The sequence below is a fragment of the Fringilla coelebs genome (genome assembly GCF_963513975.1).
Source record: "Fringilla coelebs genome assembly, chromosome: 5".
Taxonomy (NCBI): Eukaryota; Metazoa; Chordata; class Aves; order Passeriformes; family Fringillidae; genus Fringilla; species Fringilla coelebs.
The window spans coordinates 11,570,255-11,590,047 of record NC_140033.1 but is presented as its reverse complement, the minus strand read 5'-3'; the positions used below and the strand labels follow the sequence as shown (position 1 = coordinate 11,590,047).

The following is a 19,793-nucleotide window of genomic DNA, read 5'->3' as shown; positions in this document are numbered from 1 at the left end:
CTAGTTATGCTCTTAGCAAGCTTTCACTTTTTCAGAATCTTTATTTATCTTTGTTTTCTGTATCACTCAAGGTTTCTAGCTGCAGCTGCCAACACGTATTTTATTATTTTTCTTTCCTCCAACAACATCAGAATGATTGCATAAGACTAATTAACAATTTGTAAAACTGCAAATTTATGGGAAGAAAGTCTCTCTGTGAATGCAAACTAAATTTTTTCTTTTGATATTTAAAGCAATACTGAGTTTTCCATTAAGAGGTTTTTTCAGTCTTCGCATTTACTGAGAGCTGTGGTTATTTTACACTAAAGCAAGCATGAAAACTTTTTTTGCAGAGTACTGTCTAGCAGAAGTAGTAAAATAAAAATAAACAAAAGAAAAAAGAAACAAAGTAAGATAAAAGTCTAATTTTTTTAAACCCCCCCTTAAAATGTTATTATTTTCTGCAAGGGAAAAAAATTAAAAAATGTTTTATGGCTATCTCTACACTGTAACTTATGACAGAAGAAAATTACTACACTTATAAACCACAGTGCTAAAAATTAGAAAATGTCAGTTTAGCAGTTTTAATTCATGTTCTTTTTTTATTTCTATTATAATGAAATCTTTAATAATCCTGTCACATTACTCTCCCCACAGCTTTGCCACTTCAATCAGTCTTGTGAAAAATACAACCTCTCCTTTTCATTTACTGTAGAGAGCCCTGTGCTCCCCTTGTCCATCTTCCCTGCTGCTCTCTCTGAACACATCATCACTGAGCAGCCTCATCTCACACCTTCCTAGTTCTTAGTCCTTATGCAGAAAACCAGTGTGAATAAGCATTAAAAAAGAAGGAAATAAACCCAAACAACAAAACAGCAAAACACAGTATAAAAAAACACAGTCTCTCTGCAGTATCTCCTGTTCTTTCTTTCAAGAAAATAGATATTCCTTGCCTATGTGAACAGTGCTGGCCCAGGGTCTTACTGCTCTGCTTCTGTTTTCAGAAGCACATGTGGGCTAAAATGGCCCCATCAAAATAACTTTTATGAAAATGAGACCACACAATTTCAGTTTTCCAAATTGACCCTGATTGTGATCAGAGCACCTGGGTTTAGCTGTGAAGCCTGCACCAATTTTGCAAAGGGAAGAATAGGTAGATCCTCAATTACAGCTTCACTCAGGCATGCTATTGCTTATAATAGTGCTAAAGCCACAACATGACATTTATTCTCAGAGCTAAAGGTCAAAGAAATAAATAAGGAGAAGTGACAAAAACGACCCTGGCAAAGCTGCCCCTTCCTAGGCAGGAATTACGACAATCTGCACCATGCTGCAAACTTAGCCTGCAAAGTGAATGATTTCAAAAACATAAAAATGAATGAAAACAGTTCTCTTAATTTAAATCTTAGGGTGAGCACTGGGTTTTGGGCTTTTTTGGTTTGTTTTAAAACTATGCAAATGGCAATAACTACATTATTTCAAGAAAGCAATAAAGCTGCTCCTGCTTTTCAGATATGCAACCTTTTACAGTTCTATGATTAAACTTTTAGCTAATTTCTTTTGTAATTCAGGAGGACAAAGCAATTTACAAGTCTCTACAGGAAAATGCAACAAAATTTTAATTATTTTGAAATTTCAGGAACATACTTAGCTCAACATTGAACAAAGCTAGTTGTGCCAATCTACATCAGTAGCATCCAGAGAGCTGTTAGCATTCAGTAATCATTTGGAAAAAGAACTTGATGTTTCCTGGCTATCATAGCAAGGTTAAAGCCTGAAACTGTGCTAATTTCTAAAAATCCTCAACAGTAATGATTGACATCAGCAGAGATATTGTTGCTGGTGTGTATTCAGACAACTGGAAACTCTTTAGAGTAGTAACTTACAATTCATGGTACAAAATAAGTTGCAGAAGAGGATGGGAAGAGTTCTAGCTGCAGATCTAACTCAGCTGTTACATCAGTAAGGCACAGTTTCTGACCCTCCCAAGTCCCCTGCTGCAGCAAAGTCTTTGTGAGCACTACACTTTGGACCTTGACCTTCCAAAGTGCTGTGGGTGGCCCCCAAGAGCACATGGATCCTTTCCCATCTGCAATCCATGTAGGCATTGCATTGTCCCAACATGCAGGAAGGCAACAACTGCATAACTCCAGGCAGTATCAACAGGGAACAGCATATATCATAATTAATGTAACATTTTCACAGATTGAAGCACCAGGGGATAAATAGGAAATTCAGCCTTTTTAAAAAGAAATAGAATTGTTAGGCACACTTTAGTTGTCATGCACTGAATTTTCATTTGAGTAATACAATTTAGGAGAAAAAAATAAAACAGATGAAACAGAAAAGAATATTAAGAAGTTAAGAAGGGGTTTATCTGATTGCCAACCCCTTTTCTTTGCATTCATTTAAAATAGACTGCTTCTTCAAATCACCAAACTGTTCTAATAATAATTATTTTTACTTTCTTGGCATTACCCATCTGAAATATCTTACAGATCCTGACCTGTCATTCAAGTGTTAGCCATGCACAATACACGATAGCAGGATTCTACACAATCAGCAGTATTATTGCAGCATTTCTGGATACAGTGGCATTTAGACAACCAAATCCTTGCCTCAATGGACAGCAAACAAGCTGAGATTCTTAGCAGAGTGGCACTGGTGCCTGCAGAGAATGAACAGGCAAGTCATGCTCATGTGCTTCTGGCCATGATGTGAGAGCAGGCTGATTATCAATATCAACACTCATCTCTCCCCTGTGCTACTGCAGAACTTATTGAGGAGCTGGAGGGTGAGGGGAAGGTGAGGGTGAACTCCTTACTGCTACTCTCTTCCACACTTTAGGGCTGTGACTTTTATTTCTGCTCAAGATTTTTAGTGACACAGAAGGAAGAGCAATATATGGCCCAGATTTAACAAAGCAGTGGGCCAGAATCACAAATCTGACAAGGACAATGAGAAGAAAACCAAAACTCTGACTCCTAATATTTTAAGTAATTCTACATAGAACATCAAAAAAACCACCCCCAGAACAAAAGCAAAAAACCCCAAACAAAACCCCAAACCATACCAAAACTGACAACCACAATAAAATCCCAAACCACTAAAAAAAAAACCAACAAACAAAACCAATAACAACAAAAAAACCCACCAAAACAAAACATCCAAACCCCCGAAACCACTTCAAAAAAATCTGTGTGGGCTAAGAGACATATATTGAATATTGCTCTGATACAACACTGCAGAATAATATTTGCCAAGTTGCTCTGGTATTCTTCAGCTTCCAGAAGTGAAAATTGGGCTATATCATTCAGAATCAGTTTTCCCATCTTAAACTTGGAAGGACATGCCATTGGTAGATAAGCTTGGAAGTACACTTCTGTAGGAGATAGACGGAGTAGTGGAGATGAAAAATTGGAACATTTAACTACATCATAAGTTTTTATGAGTGGAGGTGAAGGGAAAGAAACCCCTTCCCACCAGCCCAGAGGGTCACTATTTTCCATTCATCTCCATCTGTTTTTCCTGGCACAGACACAGCCATCACCTTGAAATGCTTAGGACTGTGCATTGTTACTGAGGACACTCCATACTAGCCCAGGAAATTGTGTTCCCACATTTTCTCTAATGTCTCTTTGGGGTATGAAAGGAGAACTGGGATATGAAGGGAGACTACAGCACCATATGGAGTATTGCATGGACAGATTTCCCTGTCTGTCACATGCTGCAGCAGGGCACAATACTGCCTGAACAGGGACAGTACACAACCATGGGGAACAGAGCAGCTCTGCACAGTGAGCTACATGCATGGTGTGAACCAAAAAACCAGACCTACACATGTTAAATGTTCCTCTCTCTCACTAAAATCCCTCTTCTCTTCTCTTCTGATATGGCACTAAATTAGAAGCAGTTTCTGTGAACCCATTTAAAACACCTCTGCTGGACTACATAACAGGAAGATATTTTCTATCTTGTGCCATGATCTGCACCAGAATAAAAGTGGAGTGGAAGAACACAGAGCCAGAGAACTACAGACCCTCCTGTGAATGACTTCTGGAATAATCAGCTTGAGTCTAGTTTCTGTATTCACTGTTTTCTTACTTCTGTGTACTCTTACACCCTTATTAATCCTTCTGTCCAGGAACATGATGTGCTTTGTGCTTGAGTTTAATGGACCTGAAGACATTGATTTGTTCAAGCTTTAGCTTTGAAAGATTGTTAGTGTTGTGCAGATCACATCTTTATAGGGCCCACATGGAATCATATAATGAAAGAAAATTAAGCTGCTATAAACCTCACTGTATTATCTGGGGAAGCGGTGCATCATTTTCTAACCTGCAGAAAGCTAAGACCTGTAATAATTTAACAAAACTCTACAAGAGACACAGAGAATGAAATTAATTCTCACTTCAACTCAATGAAAGTTCATGATGATATTTCACTTGAACAGTAAAAATTGTGCTCCAAGGTATGGCTGTTTCTCTGTACACTTCCTATGTAATTTTCCTTATGTTCTTAACCAGTGGGTTAAAGTCATCCCTCAAGTGACTTACAGTTTATTTTCATGGCCAAGCTAAGGTGGCAGCTTTCTTCCTTCCCATAAGAATGGTCAGAGCAGAAATGGGTAAAAAAAAATCACATAAGAAAAGGTATCAAGAAATGAAATGCAAAGCCTTTTCTTTTGAACTGCATGGATATTTTAAACTGGATTTAAGATGACCTTCAGTCTACACCAATGATCTGGTTTCAGACTGAGTATTAACAAAAGGCGGAAAACTGTAGAAAGTTTTCAATTTATCAACACAAACGTTTAAAAATTTACCTTCTACAGTAACCTTTGGTGTTCCCTCCACCACCCAAATGGCTTCACAGATGACTGCCTCGTTGTCTGATACTGTGTCATGTACCCTGAGGCCTGTGAGGTGTCACTCCATGGGAGGATAGGAGGTATAATAATATAATCCATCATTATACTTTTAAAACTCTTAAAACTTCTGCCTAGTCTTTGGTAACAGTTTATGAGCACAAACATATGCAAAGCAGAGAAAAAAACTCCAGTTATTGCGCTTTGCATTGCAGTTTATGACATAATGTGTCCTTAACAATGGCAACAATGCCGTGATCCTCAGAAAACTCCTGCCTGAGCCAGAGAGCATGATCTGGCCTCTGGTCATAGCACAGTTAAACACACGCCCTCAGCAACCCTCCATGTTTCCAAACTCAGTAAAAATTACCATTCAAAGAGAGCACTGACTAATGAGCTGGCTCATGTTTACCTTTGCATCAAGCAGGACCCCGGGTCCCTTTCTGTGGCACTGCTTTCCATCCTCTCGTTCCCCATCCGTCTGTTCATCCAGGGCTGCCCCATCCCAGGTGCAGATTCTGTCACCTTCCCTTGTTGAACAAACCCTTCCTCTCTGCTTCTCCATTTTCCTCTATGTTCATCTTTCAAGCTTCCTTGTTTTCGTAGAAGAGAGGACTTAAATTGGAAGCCTTTTTCCTTTTTCAAAAATAAACCTTTAAACTTTATTCAGAATTTTCTTTTATGATGCTAATGGAGGATTATACAAGAACTAACATTTTCTCATGTTTATTATTGTTGCTCAAATCTCCCACATTTAAGAAAGAGGGACAAAGAGAGACAATATAATTGCATCTTACAGAAGCCTTCTCTTTTCTTTTAGACTTTGCTGCTTTTTCAGAATTTTAAAAGAATATAATAGAGTAGGAATTATTTTACAGAAAAAAAAAATTCACAACTTACTAGAGCTTGGTTACTTTCCTCAACTGTGTAGGGAAAAATGCTCTTAGAAACACAGTGCCATGTGGACTTCTAATATTTTTTTTAATGTGAAAGCTTGTGCAAGCAAGGTCATGACTGAATCCCTCAAATACCTTGTTTTTTTCCATTTGATTTCTCCAGTTTAGACTGAACAGTTCTGGTCCAGGACAGAAATAACCCTGTATCTTACTCTGAAGATTCTGAAAATTAATGCTCCCTGCAAAAACCTATCAGACATGCCAGAGGTGGTTGAAGCAAATTGAGAAGGAAAAGGAGGAAAAGGAGTAATGAGTAATTACACGTTCTCTTTTTGTGAAGATGATGAAAGAAAGGATTTTTTCCCAAAATTTATCGCTTTCTTCCAGGACATTGCATTATAAAGTACAAAAACAGAACAACAACTATTCTCTGACAGTTTACAGATAAGATTACTAAATTGCTTCTGGCTCCAAGTGCCATGTTTCTGACTCAGTGCAATTTTAACTGTGTATTTAAATAATAGTTTGTTGGTGCCCAACTCTTAATACAAGTAGAGATGCCTTTGCAGTGTACATAAAAGTGACTAATGATCTCATGGCAAGTTTTGAAGCTTTACAGGAAATAATCATTAGTTTTGAAGTACACAAAGATAAACTAAAGATTAGATAATATATAATACAGCTAGCTTCCTTCTACATGATATACAAGGGGGAATAATTTTTGGTAATTGATGCGAAACTTCACACTTCACATATTCCTTGAATGAAACCCTGGATAGTAGAATGACTCACTACTCAGCTGTTCCTTTCACCATGTCCTCACAGGACTCCGAAGAGAGAAAAAGAGAAATTCGAAACCAGCCTGATTTTTATTCTATTCTTGAGAAGGTAGCTGCCCTAGTTTATCTAGAGGACATAAACCTTGAAGTACATTTGGGATCGTGCCTTACTTATTGTATGAATGAAAGTTACAAAGGTCCATTCCCTAAGCATCAGCTTTGGTTAAAGCCACCTTCTGGAACCTGTGTAAAACCTACATAAGCTGCCTTTCCCTCATCAGTTATGGCAGGCTCAGAGTCACACACCAAACCACAAGCAGGGAGTGAGCCACGGTTTGGAAATATGGAGCCAACCACGTTCATGGGCTCAGAACCACTCAGCATCTTAGTGAGAGTCAAAGCAGGACATCTCTAAGGGAACAAGGGAATATTTTATAGATGCTGCTACTATGAGGACATTGTATATAAAAGTGAGTTATACTTTTAAGACAGGAAATCTTGACAAATCACCATTTTGAGTGCCCCCATAGCATACAATTGCCAATGAATTAATGGTAATTGAATGACAGCCTGTTCTCTGGGTTTTAAGAGCTTTTCAAGAAGGAGTACAATGCAATGTGCATTTCCCAATTAGATGAAGTGTTCTGAGAAATGAATGAATCATAACAGGGCAGAACTTTACTGCAAGACTTCTGACACACCTGTGATCAGGAAGGGCTCCACAGATTCTTCTGCAAGAAAAAAAAATCAATTTTTGCAAGAAGGGATATAATGGTTTTGATTTCAAGCTTTAAGGGGAAAAAAAGGACATTTCTGGGTTTCTCTGTAATAGCAGTACCACGATGAAAAAGAAAGCTCAATAACCAGTCAAAATCAAAAACAGAAATTCCAGATAAGTTAAAGTGAGTTCTGATGTGCATTTTGTCATTAGCTAAAGGCCACTACAACACATGTGGAGACTGCACCTTCTGCAGCCTACAGTGAATTTTGTGCTTTCCTACGTACAAAACAATCCACTATTTTTGTGAGCATGTGAAAATATCTTAGCAACGTATAACAGGTATTAGTGATAAGTTTCAACAAAGAGACATTGATAAAATAGCAACTAATCATAGCAAATGTAATTTACTGTGAAATTTAGTACTAAGAAAATCTGGTCCCTTAACTGAAAAGCATAGTGTTTTCTAAACCCTGTAATATATGTCCATGTAAGCTTTTAAAATTCAAAGACAAGAATTTAAAAGCCAAAATTACAACACTGTTCTGCATTTAAATCCAGATCTTTCCTTTCATTTGAATTACAGAGGTCTGGAACCTCTGCATTATTCTAATTATTTTTTTCTAACCAAAATATATTTTTGCCATCTCCACAGTAAGAAAGTTTCGCTATTCAGACTCAATGGAATAAATTTGACAGAATTATTTGAATAATCCATAATAGATTGATAGCTAGTCAAGAGGTTGATATGTTAATAACAGTAATACATTAGAAAAAGAAAAATGTATTAGGTAGAATCAAAACCCGAAGATAAAGCAGAAAAATAAAGTTTTGACAAACTGTCATGGGTCAAAACCACAACAGTAGTATCCTCAGGATACAGGAAAATAAAAAGAAAAGGACTTGGAGAAAAGGAGTTTCCTCATAAGAGTTTTTCAGCCAGTAAATTACAAATTAATCTCACCCTTATTGATGAAACCAAAGTTTTATTCACTCTTCAGGTCTTAAGCAACTCTTCAGGTGTTACAGCACCTCTGTAGTCTTCATTCTCTAATTTTTTTTTTCTTCTCATGGGGATTTATTCTAGCCAGGGTACTTTTGAATCTAAAACATGGTACCAATAGAGATACTTGTCTATTGACCTGAGCTTATCATGCACAGAAGATTGAATTTCTTTTTTTTTTTGTAAGAAACAGAAAATATGCAAAAGGGTGTGCCTTCATCTCTACAGGTGGGAAAATATTAAATCTTGAAAAAGCATCTAAAGTTGTACAGTCTCATGAATAGAGTTAGTGACCTTTTTGAATGAAGGAAGTGGTGGCACAGAGCAGGGTGTCCAAACAAACCAGGAAGGACCTGGGCTCCAGGTGGTGTGAGGAGACTGCTGAGCTGCAGGTGCACTTCAGAGACATAAATGTGAGAAGTTGGTTATTTGGTGAACTTGGCCAAGTGCTTACCAAGTCACATAAATTTCTCAGTAGGCATCAGATGATCTATTCATGGTCCATCATCACTTCCACTCATTTGCTTTTGTTGTGGTTGTAGATGAAAGCCGAAAGAAGCCCATCCTCCCAAAACTGATATTGGACCTTTTTGTTCAATGATGCAAATACAGATTTAGTAGTTCAACTGGTCATTCAGTTCAGAATATTGATTCTTTTACACTACTCTTTTTTTTGTTGATATTGTTCTTAATTTCTAAGCTATTGGTGTTCCATGTTCACTGTTCAGTTGTTCTTCAGTTAAAAATCACCAGGTAAAGATTATCCATTGTCTCTTACAGTTTATCTTATCCAGACCGAGAGAGAACACAGAAATTTAGAGGATCTCATCTTCCCTTAAGAAAAAAAATCAATTTTAACCTATTTGACTGCAGATGGAGGCTAAATTTACCTAGTGGATACATTTTAAAATCTTTTAACATCAAAAGGGCAATTTGGAAAGATCATGTAAGTAAAAACATGCTTTAGAAATCATAAGAAGCTTACATTCAAACATGCTGCAAATTCTGTTCATCATATTAGTAATTCAAACTAGTCAAATTAGTAAATCAAACTAGTATTTCTAAGATACTTTGTTTATTTAAGGAGAAAGGCCAGTAGTACATCTAAGACCTTCAGGCTTGAAAAGCCTGCAGTCATGGGGAGATACAACCTCTACACAAACTTCCAGCTGCTTTAGGCTACTCAAGAACTATGGCTTGTACTTGTGAAATGAGTTATTTGTGGCCTCTTCTATTGTTTGCTATTCTAGTTCTGCTGAGGCAAGGTACTTCACCAGATTCATGCTACTGCCCTTCTAGTTTGCTGCTAGTAACCAATAAAATTAGGACTATCATCAAAACTCATTTAAAACCACCACTATCCTTTATCCTTTTGGTATCATGGGAATTAGAGAACCTATTTTGCAACACAAGAGAGATTCCCCAGTTTCAATATACACTTATTGACTCCTGGGGACAATCAGCAAAACTGTTGTAACTAAATTCTCATCTGGAGTTATGCATGTACTATATCACATGTAAATAACTACAGACAGATGTGATGAGCAACAGGAGATGCTTGACACAGTCTTTAAATCACGTGCCAGGGAACATCAGTGAAGGAAGATATGTGATAATATGTGATACACTTTTATAGGAAAGAAGCTTTAGAAAGGCTGGGTTTGCAATTTTAGAGTATTTTCTTATCCTTTATTCACTGCTAAACCTTTAGTGACTTTAGTGGTATTGTATCAACTTTCCAGTTGGCAGGACATCAGATTACCTGTTAGAAAAATAATTTATGCTGGCACTCTTTTAATAAAAAAAAAATTACTGATTTTGGATTATTTAGTTTTTAAAATGGGAGAAAAGCATGGTATTTAAAAGAGCAGAAAGGAGGGAATAAAGGAATGGGAAGAATGGGAGCAGGGGACAGAATTATCAGCCTCAATGTCTTGTAGAGGTGATTTGGGTGCAAAAATCTCTGAGAAACAGAACTGTTTAAACTGTAGAGCCAATAAAAGCATCCTAATGTCTTCATACAAGCTGTATGGAAAATTTAAGTTACAATATCAGAAGTGGTACACAATTACTTCTCTTCATTTTTTTTTCAGCTATTCTCACTTCCTACCACATCAGACACATTCCTTCCCCCTTCTTCTTGAACTGTATTTGTTTTCTTGGCATACATGTAATTTTAAGGTGAGTACTTAGTCAATGAATACCTAAAAGTTGATGTCCTCAATATGTAGAACTGAGAAATTTCTGAGGAAAAAAGACAGAAATTATGTACATTTTCTCTCTCCTGACTAACAGACAGTATAGTATTTTCCATCACTGTTGTTATTTGTAGATGTAGATAGACATCTGTTTACCCTAGACCTTAATTAAAACTGGGGTTCACCATAATAAATAAATTTTAATTTCTTTCCCCTGGTTTTATTTTTATATACTTCCTTCTGAAGGTAATGCAGTGCCTGCAGCCCAAAGATGCTCTGAGCACAGGCAATGCTTTGTACAAACTGATGGAGAACAAGCTGACTCCAGCCTTTACTACCCTGCTCTGAAACAGACAAAAGGTCTCATAAAATAACATGAAAACTCAATGCAAAGATGTATAAGCCAAATTCTTTTGACCAGGAATTCCCAGCGCCCTCAGAAAAACAGGTCATTGTCCCATGTGCATTTTCTGTGGGTAATTAGGAATAGTGAATGCAGCAGTGGAACAGAAAGTAAACTCCACAGGCAACAGTTTAACCAGCACTCCACCTCATGCAGGACATTTTAGGCATTGTTGGTGCTCTGTGGCTTTTTGTCAGCTGCTCTTTTCTCTTCTATTTAGGCTGTCTGTCGTTGGAAGCAGTGACAACTCTCTCATCTTCTGGTACATGGGGCTGTGCTGCAAAGAGCACAGTGGGGCCCCTGTCTCACAAAATTACCTGAGTTTGCTTGAGATGCAATGACTTCACTTAAAGTACACTTTGGAGATGTGCTCCATGAGATACACAACAAGAACATTTTTAAGAGCTCTGCATTGCTCTATTCTGAACCATCAAAGTCTAAGCAATAGCTAACACTGGAAGACTAATGCAGTCATTGAAGTTAGGTACTGCTATTTCCAGTGATGCAGACATTTCTTGGCAGTATGGTATGCTAAGCACAGGTTATTTTATCCTAGTAATAGCTCCATATGACGTCAAACTGGCAGCTCTTTCACTGACAATACCTCTTGTAAGATACTTTTGACATGAACAAACTTGTAAGAAAAATATACCATTGGCAAGTCTGTTTCACACATTTCCATTTCAATTTTCTTAGCTATATACTTTTTATAAGAAGAAAAAAAACATTTTTCAAAAAAGATTTGAAAGGCTTCATATTTGTCCAAATATGGATTAGTCAGGTATAGCTCACAACCTTATCCAGAGCAGCAGAGCTATGCACAGAGAACTGAGTTTGGGCTACCCTCAACCAATACAGAGTTATTGCCCACTTGAATTCTGCAACTCTTTCCTCAGCTTGACAATTAGAAGCCTCATATGAAAACCTAAGTATGTAACATGGATTTAATTCAGTATTTACTAATTATTGTGACCAAAATAAAAGGTATTAGAAGAAATACAAACTATGATAACACCAATCATCAGTAGAGGAAAGTCTTACACACTCTCAGAAGTTCTTTATTTCTGATTGGTACCCATGAAGTAGATTATGAAGGACTAAGGTTTGCCAATATATTGCACTTCTTTGTCAGAGGGAATGACCTTGTTTGTTTTGCACTGTTTTGCAGATGGAGATTTCTTCAGGTCTGAAAGCGTGAATTCCCCTGCAGCTTCAAGTATAAACATATTTTATTGACTTTAGTATCACCAAAGTGTAAGCTAGTGGCTCTACTTTTACTAAATATGATGAATAAAACCAACACCCAGAAAAAAAAAAAAGTATCACTGCACGTACTTTTTCTTCTGGGAAGAGGACTAGACAACAAACATAGGCATGCTGTAAGATATAACATTTCAACAGTACACAGACAACATTGCAGCATGTGGGTTAAATTTATATATAGACCAGCCTATACTAAAATAGAATAGAACAAAACTATGTTTGAAAATGAGGATCTTATTCATGTTGACTCGTAATAACCTAAATCTAAATATTCACAAAAGATGGAAAAATATAAATCACAGTGGAAGTAACTTATTAAGTGTTCATAGGTGTCATATTTGCAGTGCAGTGTTAATTATATTCATCTAACACAGAGTACCCATGGCATTGACAGGAAAGCTGAGAAAAAGGAGGATTTGGTATGTGGGAAACTGCTGCTAATAATGATTCCATCTCTTACCCTTGGTCACTCATATACAACATATGGCTCAGTTACAAACTTGATTTTTTTTTCTTATGCTGCTGATAAATGTCTTAAATAAAACATCCTTCCTCCAATTTCTGTGCTAAAGGTAACACTGCAAAATCCAGTACTGTAAGGCTGAGCCACATACCCAGTCCTCTCTATTCTTACATCATTCCTTTTTGTTCTAAACTGAAAGACTAGAAGGAAGCATCCTCATCCCCACAATGTTTTTAAAGCTATTTTTTCCTCATTTGCACTGTGAAGAAAGCATTCCTGTGCTGCATCCTCCTACATCCTCCAGCAGGATAGACCATCTGAGCTACTGTCAATCTGAAGTTACATCCCAGGGGATATCAATGAGCTTCTATTCCAATTAATGGATGACTTTTTACTTTTATGAATCAGCTTGTCCTTGACTTTTTACAGTGCTGTTAAATCACAATGTTTTCCACTATCATTTCACATTCCCTGTCTGGAAAGGAAGCATACACTGATTCTATTTTCAACGACAGCTACCCTGTTTTGCCAGCTCTTAAAGAAATGGAATTTGCAATTGCTGGAAAGGACACATCAAAGGCAATAGGTCATGAGTGTCACTACCAAAACTGCTCTCCTGTGATTTACTCTCCTCAAAGTGTTATTCTTGAGATGACAGAGAGCTGGAGCCACCTCTTCTCACATAACTGAAGACTGGAAAGCTGTTTGCCCACATGGCAACTGCAGTTTGCTGAGAGCACTACCAAGCACAAGATGCAGCATGACCAAGGTGTTGTCTGCCTGTAGCATTCAGAGCCCTACATGTGTTTTGTGGCTGCTCTCCAAATCCCTAGATTTGGATGGATTGTGTCAGACAGTGCTGACAGCTACCACGTTTCACCACACCTATTTTTCTGTAGGCATGGTAAAATGTAGTAGTGCACAGTAGTGCTCCTAAATATCTTCAGGAGTAAGTTTAGGACATGAAAAGTGCTAAAATTCTACAAACAGGAAAAGGGGAAGAAAATGCATGACACAAACTTCAGCTAGGTCTTCTGAAACTGGAAAATGAGGAACTTTTCTTTCCCCAGAACTGCCTTGATAACAGCTCTGTCTTGACTGCTGCAAATACAATAGTACAATGCAGGAAAAATCAATTTCATATGCACTGAGACCTGCAACACTTATGGAAGGCAGCATTTGACTCTCAGGGTTATTTGGTCATTTCTAATTTAGTAGAAAGGGGCACTGCATTAGCAAAAATAAAGAAACATAAGGATCACAAACCCAACCAAGTCATCCCATTCCCAGGAGCTACAATTTCTGAGGGCAGAATTGACCCATTATCATCACATCATATGCTTCTGGCCCATCTATTCTTTGGTGTACACAGGGATGTACACTTGTATAATAGACAATTCAAAATCTTATCTGAAATCATAGAATGTTAAGGGATTGGAAGAGCCCTGAAAGATCATCTAGTCCCAACACTCCCTACCATGGGCTGGGACACCTCCCACTGGAGCTGGTAGTATAAGGTCTTTTCCAGCCTGGCTTTAGACACTGCCAAGGTTTACTCCAAAGTCCAACCTTATCAAGTTTTTAGTAAATACTAGTTCAGTTGTTTAACTTGAGTTGGCTTATCCTGATTTAAAAGAGGTATGGATTAGTTCTCTGCTGCCTGGCTTCATAGAGAATATTCACTTGTTCAATGCAAGTCAAAGATGACTTAGTCTGACCTAGAGGGCTGAGAAACCCATGGCCATGCCCACTGCACTGCTGGGACTGGTGCTGCCAGTGTGAACAGAAAGCAGAGGACAGAAAAACTCAAGGTCAAGGACTCTCTATAAACCTTCTCATGGTTTTACTGGCAATTATGCCTCTGTAACAGAGCAAAGATTGTAGACTCATTTTTAAAAGGAAAATGTTGCCACCTATTTTTCAATTTCCTCCCCCCTCTTTGTGTTACAATCTTGTCATTGGAAATTAAGCCTATGCTGCCTGCAGTTGGGTTTCCCTCTCTATATTTCTGCACAAGAATTGACAAAAATGACTCCTGCTTTTGCTGTGTTGGTATCTGTTGCAAGGTTTGTAATAAGTTCATGGTTAGGTGCACTCGTAAGTGAACTTGTGGGCAATGGTAAACATTACCACTGCATACTAAGGACAGTGGTGGGACAACCAAACAGTAATCTTAGATTATGTACAGAGCTTAGATATAAAACACTGCCCAGAGCAGAAGATTTTGAATACCAATGCCTTTGGAAGGTAAGTTTGTGATTCAAAAATTACTTAAGTTATTTGAAAATAAGAAAATAGTTGAGATCATTTTCCCTCCTAGGCATGAATGCTGGGGACAGAGTAAAATTGCCTTAAAAATATTTTCTCCACAATTATGATTTAGAGAAAATTTTGGTTGCAAATGGTGTCCTTTTTATTTGACTGATTATTAAAAAGCTTTTAGCTAACGAGATATCATCCTGTCTGCATTTGAAATTTTCTTTTTTTTTAAATAGAGACTTTTAAAAAGGATTACTTTGATATAATTTTCAAGACAATTTTGAAAAAATATACCAATTAGGCCCTATGGAGTTTTTTTTAGTTGTTTTTTTTCTTACCACTACTACTGAAAAGAATCCTCCACTCCCCAAGAATATTTGCCAACTTACCTGGCAAACCAGCACCTGCCATCTGCGGCACTATAGTATATTTCAAAATCTAGTTTTTACTTCGTCAAAAACGCTCACTATATAATACAATAATGACCTAAGAACTTAACAACCTAAAGTGACACCGAAGATGGAGAAGCCACAGCAAAAAGAAAAGGTTGTATTGTTTATAGATTCCAAATTGCAGTCTTTGTGGTTGTAGTGTTACATTTTGAAGGACAAATTTCCTTCTGTGGGTACTGTATTTTACTTGACACCAATTTATTATTGCCTTGAAGGAAGAGAAAACAAACTCAAAAAATACTCATTGTGCCCATACTGCTGACAGTGTCTGTCATACACTTGTGTGCTATAGTTGCAATATTGTTGTCTTTTCCTTCTTTAACCTGCACCTGTGGCACTAATGAGCACGGACTGGGGTTATAATAAGAATATGCTTAGGCTAATGATGCTCCCAGACATCCTTGGAAGTGGGGTTTAGCCTCAAAACTTTTTTGTTCATGCATTTCCACTTCAGCTGTGATGCTTCTCAGCATTTTCAAGCAAACCTAATTCATCATAACTCTCACATAAATATAATATTTTTTGTTTTCTGCATACAGGTAATAATTTTTAAATATTTTTCTCCACCTTCCTTTCGGATCAGTTGCAAATGGAACATTAGAAATTAGGAATTTATATTTATTTTTTAGGAGGATCTTTTCAAAGCTCTATTGTTTAATATTATGAAAGAAAAAACACACAATAGCATTCACAACAACTCAGCTTTCAGAGTACCCACTCATGACCATGTAAATAGCACAGCCACTTACTCAGCACACCTTCCTCTGCCTATCATTCCAGTGTCAAGCCTTTAAGTTCAAAAGTGCACCCCTTTTTAGCCAAAACCAGAAGACTCATTTTATGTCTGTTAAGCAATTATTTTATGAGGGAAGAATAATGGAACTTTAATCCATTTTAAATGATCTATTGTCTGTCAGCCAAGCAGATCTGTTCTGAAAGACATGGCCCTGACAGCCGGACACGGCTTGCATGACTCTGCTTAATTTCATGTCCACTGCTGAAGTAGCTGAATATGATCAATACAACAAAAACTATTTTTGATGTTTGAATATTGACTTAATGTGGCAACAAACACATATGCAAGACAGTACAAACTTTCATTGCCATGCCTGTTGCATTCAAACAAAATCTGGTTTGTACATTTCTTCTGTTGCCATACTGCTTTCTAAATCCAATGGCATGATTACATAATAGATATGAGAAACATGAGGAAGATCAAACTCTCTCTGTTGGACATCCACTGAACCAGCCCAGAAAACTGGTATTTTTTTCTCTTTAAATTTGTGCTTTCTGAGACTACAGAAGGAATAAGATTATTATTATTCTAGAGACAGACTTTATGAAATTACAGCTTTGAAAACACCACGAAAACATCAGCATTGCTCAGCTGAATTTCTCAGCAGTAGCGTAGAAGACTGGAACCAAGCCACAAATCTATTTACAGGAAGGCTGTTTTATCCACAGACCTCCTCAGCAGCACTCACCCAGACAGTCTATTGCCTCTAAAAAGGCAGGTTTGTCCGTCTCCACCCTACTTACATGGCACTGTGCGGAGGTAGAGATTGTCTCTTATGATCTGCTGGAGCTCATGGTCCACCGAACCTTTCTGGAACCGTAGATTGAGGTAGTGACGAAGGTCCTTATCAACGATGCCTCCTGTCAGGGAAAAGACAAATGAAAGTACAATTTAAAATTATATTGCTTTGATGGAAGCAATGAATCACTTGTGAAGTCTTTGTGGCTCATTTTCCTTCGTGGTTCTGTCGCAATGGAGGACAAAAAGCACTTGGAGCTTTCTGGTTAAAGCATATGGTTGGTACAGTATTTTTTACCCTTGATAATTGTAAAGGTTAAAAAAATTTAATGACAAATAACTGGCTAAATCTGTACAGTTCAGAAAATAAATATAGGATTGTAGACAGAGGTGTCATTTTTCTTTCTGCACAAAACTTGAACATATTGTTACCATAAAACTACCTATATATGTATCTAAATAATAAAGTACTAGGTATTATATTTCCTATGACTGCGTACTAATTTCCCATTTCTTATTAAACTGAAAATCTTGGTTCAAAATCTCTCTGCAGTGCTCAGTGGTTTTAGTCCATGTGTAACCAGAATGAAATGTGGCTGCATTTAGCAATTATATAAATGTTATATGTTCTGTTTTATTTACATTGATAGAACTCACAATTGAAAGAGACACTATCAAAACAGAGGGTTCATATTTTATTTCCACCACCAAAAATTTCATTATAACATCCCAGCAAAGCAGCGCACATGGGGGAAAAACTGAGTTAAAAACCTTGTATTTGCCCCTTTTACTATAACTTTAGGACAAAACAGTTTCAACTACTGACTGGTGAATCATCTTCCACTATGAAAGGCATATCTATAAATTTAATCCAACATGATTAATAAGCATTTCCCAATATAGTTCCTCCCCATTTCTTTTAACCTTGAATAGGGATCACATTTATAATTATGGAGAAGTCTATAAATAACTCAATTTCTTCTTTCTCAGAAATTCTGACATGGGAAAAATATAGAAAATCATTACTACATTGAGTTCTGACATATATTCCCAAGATGAAAAATTGCAAGTAGATAGATCCCTAACTTGTTGCTTCACACATGCAACCTTAAAACATTTTTTCAAATGTCATTTGCTATTGAACCCTCTGCCAAAAGTATTATTGACTTAGACTATATAAAGATTTTCCTGTAAATAGGAACACATAACATCCCTACTGAATTATTTGAAAGTCACCGAAGAGCACAAATGGCTATAAATTAAAATATATTTCTTCTTACAGATATTCCTATTTATCTGCTTACTATAAGTCCATAATATTATTACTGCTGCTCTTTGTCAGTAACTTCAAAACCTTTTGTTCCAGGTTTATAAAAAGCTTATAAATAATTTCTCTCTTTAGCCAAAGGCAAAAAAGCCAGCAAACTTTCATAATCAAAAGAAGGGGGGAAAAGCACCCATCTCATAAGACACAAAATACCTGTATGGCTGGTTCCCTAAGGCTGAGAAATTCCATATGGATCTCTGTTCTTCCAGGATCCCCAAGCTCTAATCAATCTATTACTTTGTACCACTAACCCTGTTTCTTGCAATAGAAAAGTTTTTGTAGATGAGACCATCCCTACTTCTAATTTCTTGTGAGATTTCTGAGGAGGCTGTAGAGAAACTCTCTGGGTCTGCTGTCCTTCGTGATCAGCTCAGAGAGCAAAGGTCCTGCAGCTCTTGCTCTTCTCACTCAAATGTACAGAACATGCCCAGTGATGCAGATGCTTTTTGGCAGCCTGAGAAAATGCCAGCTCGGGAACAGCAGCTGTAGCCTGCCCACTGACACAAACCTGAATCATTCAACTTATAACATTAGTAAGTTTAGGAACCTACACAGATTTCTGACCCTCAAGGTGCATTTTTTATTTACAGCCTCTCATTTCAAGCACAGCCATTTAGTTCATTTAGTTCAACATGTGTAATGAATGCACTAAAACCTCCTAAGCATTTCATAAAAAGAGTCACTTGATATTTTTGGCAAATTACATATTCCACACTAGATATAAAAACGTGTGTTTACAGGAAAAGATGCCTACAGCCCAGCCTTTGTTACATGCAATTCAAAAGCAAGTTTCTAAGAGAAATAAACAGAAATGAAATCATGGTGCAGAGGAAATAAAACTTCCAAGCACAATGGAAACAATATATGTATTTTTTAACATCTGAGTATATAGTATAGAGTTTTGTGCATTTTAAAGAGCAGTCAGATTAAATACAATTAACTACAATGTACAATTACAACTTTTCTTCTTCAAAAGTAATTTTGTTGTCTGAAATAATTCATGTTTTTCAATACTGTTATGTGGGCATAAGCTACCTTTTTTTATTTTTTTATTTTTGAAACTAGTATAACAATGAATTTTTTCATCCTGGAAATTAAAAAAAATAAAAATAGTTCTAGAGCCCAGAAAAATAGATGCAGTATATTTTTAGTTCATCCTTTCAATTGTCATTCTTCTGCTCTTCTCCCCTAAAAAGTTCTGCAGTTTTACCTGATGCTTTTTTAAAGCATATTGACTCCAGAAGCACTTTTGTGGTATTTAAAGTACCTAAGCTTTGGAGCAGCCTGATCCTTTTGGAGCACAATCAGAACAACATCTTGCATGTGCAGTTATGGGTCCAGAGGAAAGAAAAGAAAAATGTAGTGAATTGCAAATATGTAAACCAGCCTTGATTCAGCAGCAGTGAGTTACAGTTTGTGTTACAGACTATATAAAGCAAGAAAAACGTGAATAATAGTAATAGGACTATGTCCTCCAGAAGGCTGAAAATAAGACACAGAAAATGTTGTCATTTGGCTTACTTGGGAGGGAAAGAAGAACAGTGACATTGACAGTAAGTTCATAGAAAAAGAAACAGGGGAAAAGCATTTTTACAGTCAGTAACTACTATTTAATGGCCCTATCCAGGGCTGTTAGACAAGTGACTGACTTG

At 37.0% G+C, this 19,793-nt stretch overlaps 1 protein-coding gene across 3 annotated transcripts in view; it reads right to left on the bottom strand.

Moving 5' to 3' along the window:
- The window catches only part of MAGI2 (membrane associated guanylate kinase, WW and PDZ domain containing 2), a gene marked incomplete at both ends in the record, with an annotated part of 698,114 nt that overhangs the window by 469,271 nt on the left and 209,050 nt on the right, over nucleotides 1–19,793 (bottom strand). For all 3 annotated transcript variants that reach the window (XM_084205311.1, XM_084205312.1, XM_084205313.1), the window contains one exon: nucleotides 16,820–16,936. In XM_084205311.1, coding sequence (XP_084061437.1) covers nucleotides 16,820–16,936 — 117 coding nt within the window. The remainder of the gene's footprint in view (nucleotides 1–16,819; nucleotides 16,937–19,793) is intronic.